Here is a 9812-nt window from a genome sequence, read left to right as displayed (position 1 = left end):
CTTGGTGGAGCTAGGAAAATACTTGGGATGCGTATTGTGCGTGATCGTGTGAAAAGAACTCTATACTTGTCTCAAACTAAATACATTGAGAAAGTAGTAGAGAGGTTCAACATGGAGAATTCAAAGGCTCGTTCTATGCCTTTGGGAAGCTCAATAAGGTTATCGACACGTCAATAACCTAAAACAGAAGAAGACAAAGCGGAGATAGAAAAGGTTCCGTATGCATCGGCCGTGGGTAGTGTTATGTATGCTATGGTTTGTACGAGACCGGATATTGCCCATTCAGTGGGAGTAGTAAGCCGTTATATGTCTAAACCGGGGAAAGAGCATTGGGAAGCGGTCAAATGGTTGCTTCGTTACTTTAAAGATACCTCTAACATGGGATTGTGTTTTACTAAAAACAATGTCATACATAGAGGTTATGCGGATGCTAATTTGGGTGTATGTGATGATTCGGGAAAAAACACTACGGGTTATGTTTTCGCACTAGGGAAGACGGCAGTGGCGAAACTAGGATTTTTTTTCACCAAGGGCAAAAAAAAATTAAAACCGTAGCAATTTTTTGGACAATATATGGAGGTTTTGGGGCAAAAAATTGAGATTTTTGGGCAAATTATGAAGGTTTTTGGGCAAAAGTTGAAGTTTTTTGAGCAAAAGTTGGAAAATTATGGGCAAAATTCAAAGGTTTTGGGGTAAAATATGTTGGTTTTAGGGAAAAAAAAACAAAATCTACTGGGGGCAAAGTCGAAACACCCAAAATTTTAACACTGAAAAAAATCCACTGGAGCCGGTTGCCCCCTACCCCCTTGTATTTTCACCACTGGAAGACGGCGATTAGTTGGATGTCTCGACTACAAAGAAATGTTGCTTTATCTACAACGGAGACCGAATACATGGCTATTGTGGAAGCTACTAAAGAACTTGTGTGGTTGAAGTACTTCTTGTGTGAGCTGGGTAAAAGACAAGACTATTGCGTCTTGTATTGTGATATTCATAGTGCGATGCATCTTGGAAAGAATCCGGTGTTTCATAGTCGTACGAAACACATCAAGTTGAGGTATCATTTTATTTGACAACGTATAAAAGATGGTATTTTAATTTTGAAGAAAGTCCTTGGTTCGAAGAATCTCGCGGATATGTGTACAAAGGTGGTGACGACGGAAAAGTTTAGGTTTTACATAGCCTCAACCGGTCTTCTCATGAATTGACTTGAATCAATCTTTTGGCATATAATATAAGGGGCTAGAAATCCACAGACAACATTCTGGAACTTCCAAACCAAAGAAATGTAACAGGAAATTCAATGTTACGCTTCAATAGAATGAATTCGCAATTAATAAAGGATGCCGAATCATCCACCGAATTAGAGAAACACTCAATCTGCCCAATACTACACGTTAGGAAGAAGCCCGGCCCGCGCGCGGTTAGGAAGATTGGCCACCGGTCTTCTCATGAATTGATGAGTGAAGATGACCTACTCAAGAGACAGAGAGTTGATGTTCGAGTCTAACAAGAGGAGTTGAAGACCTTGTATCGAAAGTCTACTCATCCGATGTATGTATTGAGTGTGCGTGTTATAAACGGCATTTTAGCAGTATGAATTATGGTTTGACAATCTTGGTTAGTGTTGGGTTGTAGAAGATTGGGTTTTGTTAAAGTCTCCTTCAAGTGGGAGATTGTTGGATGTGTGAAGTATATTAAACAAAAAAGGTAACAAGGTAAAATTAACTTGGAGATTAAGTCAAACCTTAAAGAACAAGTCAAACTTGGAAGACAAGTTTTACTTAAGGAACAATGAGTTGATATTTATGGAATGTTTCTTGTACTTAAAGGCCAAGTTAAACTCGTACAACAAGGTTTTAGGTTTAATGTTTTCCTATAAATAGACCCATAATCTCATTGTAACTCATCACAAATTCTATCAATAAAATCTATCTAGTTTTGTCCGTGGATTAAAGTAATCAACCATTGATTACATATAACCACGTTAAATCATTGTGTTCTTAATTTTCTAATTTTTGTCTTCATTTTTCTATTGTGAGTTGGGTAATCTTTGAAAATTACCCTTACTGTTGGGTCCTAAATCCTAACACTTATATATTTGTTTTGGTTACAACTTATGGGTGCTACATTGCTTAAGATCTATTGCCGAGACTCGACTTCACAAGTGCCATATAACTTTTCTAGAGCACCCATATAATTCTATACACGTTTGATATTGTTATATCACATAAATTCTACCTTTATAAGAGTGCTCCCAATAGAGACACTCCTCCATCTTAGTCCTCATGTGCCACATCAGCGTTACATCAGCACTTCCTTCTCATGACTAAATCCAGGACTAAACACTCTCAATCATGACACTCCTTCCTTCCCTTTTTATTTTATTATTTTTTTAAAATAAAATTATTTTAATTATATATATTATAAATTATAAATATTTAGTAACATAAAACTAAATTTCATTGATAATTAAAAAAACATTACAAAGAATTAAAACCGAGATCATCGCTTAACTTCTTCATCATTGCTTAACTCATCCAAATGATCAAGTCTTCCGAGATCTTCAAGCGCTCGATTATTTGTGGTATTCAAGATCGTTAATACCAAATTTATATCGGGATTGGAATTTGGGTTATTTGGATTCATTTTAATTTATAAAATGATTGATAATTTGAGATAATTTTGATGTTGAGTATGAAATGTATATGAAATATATGTGTATAAGATGTTTAAAATGAAATATATGTGTGTATATATAGAGTGTAAAAGAGAGAAAAAAAATATTAATCTCCAACGGCCAAAAATTTAACCGTTGGAGTCCACAAACGTTTACTTCCTCCGTCCACAAATGTGATACAAAAGCACGGAAATGAACACGATGAGGAGGGCGACGGCCTGGGCGGCCCGCTGCCATCGGCGCCCAGGTGAGCGGCGGCCTGGGCGGCGGTGTGGACGGCGTGGATGGGAGCACTCTAAAGGGAAACACTCTGTTTCAAATTGACCTATTTCTGATTTGATGTATACTAAAAGTTTAGTTTACTGTTATGTTTCTTTTAGATTTTGTGTACCTCTCTTGGTATATCTGGGTATACATTTACATTTTAGTTACAAATTAATTTAATGTACATGAAACGTATGTACATAAATTCAATATATTTTGCACGGTTGTTTTACCCACTCGTGCAAATCACAGACTATAGTATTTTATAAAACAAAAACATTCTTGTCACATATCACTACACCATCCCCACTATCACATGTTACCTCAACAAACAAATCTGGCACATATAACCTTTAACTTATATTCAGATTTTAACATCTGAAAAAATACTGGGTGACATACATTTAGGAAGCGTTTGATAATGAATGATTTAGCACTGAGTTGTTTATTATCCGAATGATTCAAAGTCTATGAATAAAACAATGTTTAAATGAAAATAAACTGTTTAATATTTATTTTGAATAAATAATATGAATTGAATAAATTATCTTATTAACGTATTACATGAATAAAAAGTTCAATATATTTGTTTGTTAAGTGTTTCTGTATATACAGGGATATTATAACAAATTTAGATATTAACGATATAGAAAGTGTGTGTGTGTTTTTTTTTTCTTTTCAATTTTTATGATCACATGTCACATGTCATGATATGTCAGTAAAAATTAAGGCAAATTCTAAATGAACCCCTTGGCCCACACTCTTATAGCCTACAATCATGATTTATATCCTTTTCAGTATTAGTAATATATACTAGTAGTATATATATATTATATATTATATTAACTATTTTAATATCAATCAATTACTATATTATTGACGGAGTATTATTTGTTAGTTGAGTAGACGTTTTTCTAAACATATTAACTATATTAATTTAATATTAATTAAATGTTAATTTATTTATACATTTTTATTTTTCTTAACATTTTTATTATTTGACAAAATAAATAATCTACTTAAATAAAATAAGATAAATAATTAACAATAACAAATAATTTGACATTAATATTCTAATCGAGATCTACAAAATAATACTTATAATTGGAATGCCTACGTTGAATGTAAATATCTTGTTGATTTTTATACGGACTTTCCCATTCGCCATCATATTTATAAGTATTCCTCTGTGGATGAGTCGGAGGTATCGGATAATATCCATGTAAGTCCACTTTTACAAAGTGGTTACCATTTATGCGAGCAATTACACATATAACATGTTGTTGCGACTCGGGTGGACTGGTCCAAAGCGGTAAACATGTTGTATGTCCTTCATTGCTCAAAAATAACAATACCACATTGTACCTTGAAGAAATTAGATAACCCATATCAGGCATAATCATCCAATACTTCCAAACGGCTTTAGCATTTGGAGGAAGATTGATCGCCTCATAAATTTTGAACAATTCACTTTCTCCAAACATTTCAATGTATATTTCTTTATGCATTAATATCTCATCAAGCAACTCCATTCTAATTTGTGGCCAACGATCTTCATGAAAACCGAGAGTTGAAGCTACTGATCTAAATCCGCAATTACCGTCATCTTCTACATTGTGTATGTTTGTTACGTACGGTCGAAACATTTCTGGAATTTTATCTAATAATGGGATAGGCGAGAAAAAAGTTTGGTGTACATAAGAACCATGTCTGGCAGGTTCTTGGTTCAAATCTGGTATACTGAATCCATCTTTTGCGTAAGAACTATGTCTGGCAGGTTCCTGTTGTCGGTTCATTGACGCCTTTTTTGTAACACCGCCCATTTTTTTTTTTTTTTTTTTTAACACAGCGGAAGACTTTAATAATAAACACAATATAAGTCACGTCATTACGTTTAAGTTTACACAACGGTGTTACGTTATCACAAAACATCATTTATACAAAAGTCCACATCAGAGTTGGGTTGTCAAACATGTCTTCTGCAATAGCACCCTTCCCGACTAGCAGTACCTAAACCTGCAAGGGGAGAATATGTGGGGGATTAGCGCACCGCTAAGTGAATGGAATCTATCTAACAGATATAGCTTAAGCCACACACAAGCTATATACCAACAACAACACATGCTAACTATCAACTAGCATACAATAAGACAATACGAGGATCGGCGGCTTGTACGAGCACACGACTCCCAGCTGATCGGGCCTGAGTCTACCGATAGTCCCTGCTACTCAATTTACAGTATAGTTATCCAGATGCAGGGGATGCATCGTTCACACTATACTCCACAATCAGTAGCCTATGGACCCAACCTCCCCTAGGCACGGTTGACCTCATACGGACTCTAACCTCTCCTAGGCACGGTCTCGAGTCCCCAGTCTCCCTAAGCCCGACTGGTGCCATTCACACAGTGTACACATAATTCACATACAACATCAGGCAAACGATATTATTCTATCATGGCAATTCCTACACTATGCATGGTAAAAGAGTCAACCACAGTAGCATGATATGCTACTTAAACTCTATCCGTAGATAGACCCACTCACCAATTACCAGCAACTGCTCCGTTATTATTTCTGAGCTTCCTCCTTGTCCTTATCTCCTGAGAACAGCAAAAACCAAGTTAGAATAGTGTTCCCATCAAGATTAGACACACTGACAGCGAATTATAGCAAATTAGTAAAAATTTGCGTCCGCTAAAATTTTCATGCTTAACACTTATGCACTTTCAAAATTTACATCATGAACACTAAAATACAAACGGGCAGCATAACGACTAGAATTTCACACTTAGTAAGAATTTTCACTGTCTAAGACCATCGGTCGATGGTCCCATCCATCGGCCGATCTTCAACACACCATCGGTCGATGGTCTCCCCCAATCGGTCGATCGTCAAAATTACATCCGCTGGTCAGAAATCATACACCATCGGTCGATGGTCTCGTCCATCGGCCGATCTTCCTCACCATCGGTCGATGGTCAACGACCATCGGTCGATGGTCAACGACCATCGGCCGATGGTAGTTCATCAGCTGCAACAGCAGCAAAGTGACGGGTTTCAACCCAAAATCACCAAATCTCAACTTTGGACACGTTTTTGACCTCAAAACTGGTTACATCTTTTACACTAAACATTTAGAAACATAAACCCACAACTTTTATGTACAAACAACAACAAATTGAACCAATTTGGACATCAAAACCCACTTTCATAAAACTTGACTAAAACACCCATTTTGACACTGATTTGATCACGAAATCAGATAAACTTTACCTTGTTAGAATCACAACAACATAAGGAACGATTTGACACCAAAATCAAGCTTTAATTCGAGATCAAATGATTTAGGGTTGTTTGAAGGAGGTGAAGTTAGGTGAGAGTGAGTGAGAGGAAGGTTCAGGAGCAATTGAGAGGAAATTAGCTGGTCTCACACTTAATTTGGGGTTAAAACCTCATACCCCACAACACACGGGTATTTACCAGTTATCTGATATCTTTCGCACAAGATTAGGTAACCCAAACGAGGTCCAAATAAAATAAACAAACCTGTTCTGGGACCCTTGTCACAAACTGGTCACAACACAATTATATTAAAATACTAATAAAATAATTAAAATAAAAAGCACTTAAGACTAAGCACAAACCCTAAAGGCAAAAATAGACAACTTACAACTAGCCCGGGTTTCAGTCTGTTACAAATCCACCCCCCTTAAGGAGATTCCGTCCTCGAAATCTGGTCTTGGTCAAACAAATAAGGATAGCGGTTTCTCATCAACTCTTCCGTTTCCCACGTAAGATTAGAACCCAAACTGTGTTTCCACTCGATCAATACCATCGGTATCTCTTTATTTCTCAACTTAGTCACCTTTCGGTCAACTACACGGACCGGCTCTTCCACCAATTTCTTATTCAAATCGACCCTTAAATCTTCTAAAGGAAGAAGTTGTGTTTCATCATCGACTTTACACTTTCGAAGATAACACACGTTAAATGTATTATGAATACCGGCTAACTCTGGCGGAAGATCTAGCACCACAGTCTGATCATTCAACACTTCACTGATCAGAAATGGACCAATAAATCTCGGTGCTAACTTACCACGTTTACCGAATCTGATAACCCCTTTCCACGGCGAAACTTTCAGATACACTCGTTCACCCACACTAAAAGTTACCGGACGTCTACGCGGATCAGCATACATTTTCTGCCTATCTCTAGCGGCTTTCAACTTTTCTCTCGCAATTGCAACTTTTTCAGCTGTCATTTGAACAATTTCGGGACCTGCAAACTGCTTCTCCCCGGCTTCTAACCAACAAGTCGGAGTTCTGCAACGACGACCGTACAACATTTCATAGGGCGGCATTCCTATACTCGAATGATATGAATTATTATACGCGAATTCGACCAACGGTAAATGTGTATCCCACGAACCACCGTATTCTAACACACAAGCCCTTAACATATCCTTCAAAGTTTGTATCGTTCTTTCACTCTGACCATCTGTCTGAGGATGATAAGCTGTACTTAAATTCACACGTGTACCCAAATTTTGTTGAAGACTGTTCCAAAAATTTGACACAAATCTGGAATCTCTGTCTGAAACGATCGATAACGGCACACCATGTCGACTAACTATTTCTTTCACATACAAATCGGCTAACTCACTTAACGAAGCTGTCTCACGAGTAGCAAGAAAATGAGCACTTTTAGTTAGACGATCCACTATTACCCAAATCATATCATGTCGTTTCTGAGTTCGAGGTAATTTGGTCACAAAATCCATCGTTATATGTTCCCATTTCCACTCTGGAATCTGTAACTGACGTAGCGAACCATAAGGTTTCTGATGTTCTGCCTTCACTTGCGCACATATATGACACTTTTCAACATATCGAGCGATATCTGTTTTCATTGTCGGCCACCAATACACTGCTTTCAAATCATGATACATCTTATTACTACCCGGATGTACTGTCAATCTGGATTTGTGAGCTTTCGTCATGATTAAATCCCTCAAATCTCCAAGCTTAGGCACCCAAACACGATTGTTTAAGGTCTTTAGTCCACGTGAGTCATCAATTAAGTCCACTTTTCTTTTGGTCATTTGTTCAGATTTAATATGTTCGTCCTCTAAAGCACAGGCCTGAATGGTTTTTAAGCTGTTAATCAAATTTGAAGTTATATTCAAACTAAGAAATTTCACATTTTCACTTGACTTTTTACGACTTAGCGCATCTGCAACCACATTTGCCTTACCCGGATGGTATTTAATTTCACAATCGTAATCTTTGATCAACTCTTGCCATCGTCTCTGACGCATACTCAATTCTTTCTGTGAGAAGATATACTGCAAACTCTTGTGATCTGTACATATAACACAATGGGTTCCATACAAATAGTGTCTCCACAGTTTCAAAGCAAACACTACTGCAGCCATTTCAAGATCATGCACTGGATAATTCTTCTCATGAACTTTCAACTGTCGCGAGGCATAGGCGATTACTTTATCTCTTTGCATTAATACACAACCCAACCCGGCATAGGATGCATCACAGTATACCACGAAGTCGTCTGAATCTTCTGGTAAAGCTAACACTGGTGCCTGACACAGTAGCTGTTTCAAAATCTGAAAAGCCTTTTCCTGTTCATCAGTCCATCGAAAGGCTACATCTTTACGAGTCAACTTAGTCAACGGACCCGCTAATTTAGAAAAATCTTTGATAAACCTGCGATAATACCCAGCCAATCCCAGAAAACTCTTAATCTCAGTCGGAGTCTTCGGAGAATTCCAATTCATTACCGCTTCTATCTTTGTCGGATCAACTTTTATACCCTCGGTACAAATCACATGACCCAAAAACTGCACTTCACGTAACCAAAATTCACACTTTGAAAATTTTGCAAATAGTTGCTCACGTTTTAACAAGTTCAAAACCAACCTCAGATGTTCAGCATGTTCACTCTCTGTTTTCGAATACACCAATATGTCATCAATAAACACAATCACAAACTTATCTAAGAATGGACGACACACTCTATTCATTAGATCCATGAAGACTGCTGGCGCATTCGTCAACCCAAAAGGCATGACAAGAAATTCATAATGACCATACCTTGTTTTGAACGCTGTTTTCGGTATATCTGATTCAGCAACACGAACCTGATGATATCCGGATCATAAGTCTATCTTAGAAAATAATGAAGCACCCTGTAACTGATCGAACAAATCATCTATTCGAGGTAACGGATCTTATTCTTTACTGTTCTTTTGTTCAATTCACGATAATCAATACACATACGCATTGACCCATCTTTCTTTTTAACAAACAATACTGGAGCACCCCACGGTGAAGAACTCGGTCGGATAAACCCACGATCTAATAGTTCTTGAATCTGTGACATCATTTCACGGATTTCAGATGGCGCTAATTGGTATGGAGCTTTTGCAACTGGAGTTGTTCCAGGAACCAATTCAATCTTATATTCAACTTCCCTTACCGGCGGCAGACCTGGTAACTCATCTGGGAACACTTCGGGAAATTCTGATACTATCAGAATATCGGCCACTGTTTTCTTTTCTTTCTTTGCATCAATCACATACGCAAGAAACGAATCACAACCCTTTTCCATCGACTTTTTCGCTTTCATCATGGTTATCAACGGAAAATTATACCCGCCCCGCTCCCCTCGGGCCACAACACGGGTTCCATCGGTCAAACGAAAGGTAATCATTTTCCTATCACACTTAATATTAGCCCTAAGCGAGCTCAACCAATCCATTCCTAATACTACATCAAAGCTAGGAATAGGTAACACTAAACAAGTCACCGGGAAAGACTTCCCTTCAATCTCTATACAAATCCCA

At 37.5% G+C, this 9812-nt stretch overlaps 1 protein-coding gene across 1 annotated transcript; it reads right to left on the bottom strand.

Annotated features, from left to right (window-relative positions):
* Positions 1-4017: 4017 nt before the first annotated feature.
* Positions 4018-4767, bottom strand: LOC139889911 (uncharacterized). Its single transcript, XM_071872822.1, has one exon. The coding sequence runs from the start codon at positions 4765-4767 to the stop codon at positions 4018-4020; it is 750 nt and encodes a 249-aa protein (XP_071728923.1).
* Between the last annotated feature and the right edge of the window lie 5045 nt (positions 4768-9812).

Source organism: Rutidosis leptorrhynchoides, chromosome 2, assembly GCF_046630445.1.
Source record: "Rutidosis leptorrhynchoides isolate AG116_Rl617_1_P2 chromosome 2, CSIRO_AGI_Rlap_v1, whole genome shotgun sequence".
NCBI lineage: Eukaryota > Viridiplantae > Streptophyta > Magnoliopsida > Asterales > Asteraceae > Rutidosis > Rutidosis leptorrhynchoides.
This window is presented reverse-complemented; position numbering and strand designations above follow the sequence as displayed.

Bases quoted from the DNA above. Each gene is read 5' to 3' on its own strand.
- LOC139889911 (XM_071872822.1), bottom strand. From the start codon at position 4,767: ATGGGCGGTGTTACAAAAAAGGCGTCAATGAACCGACAACAGGAACCT.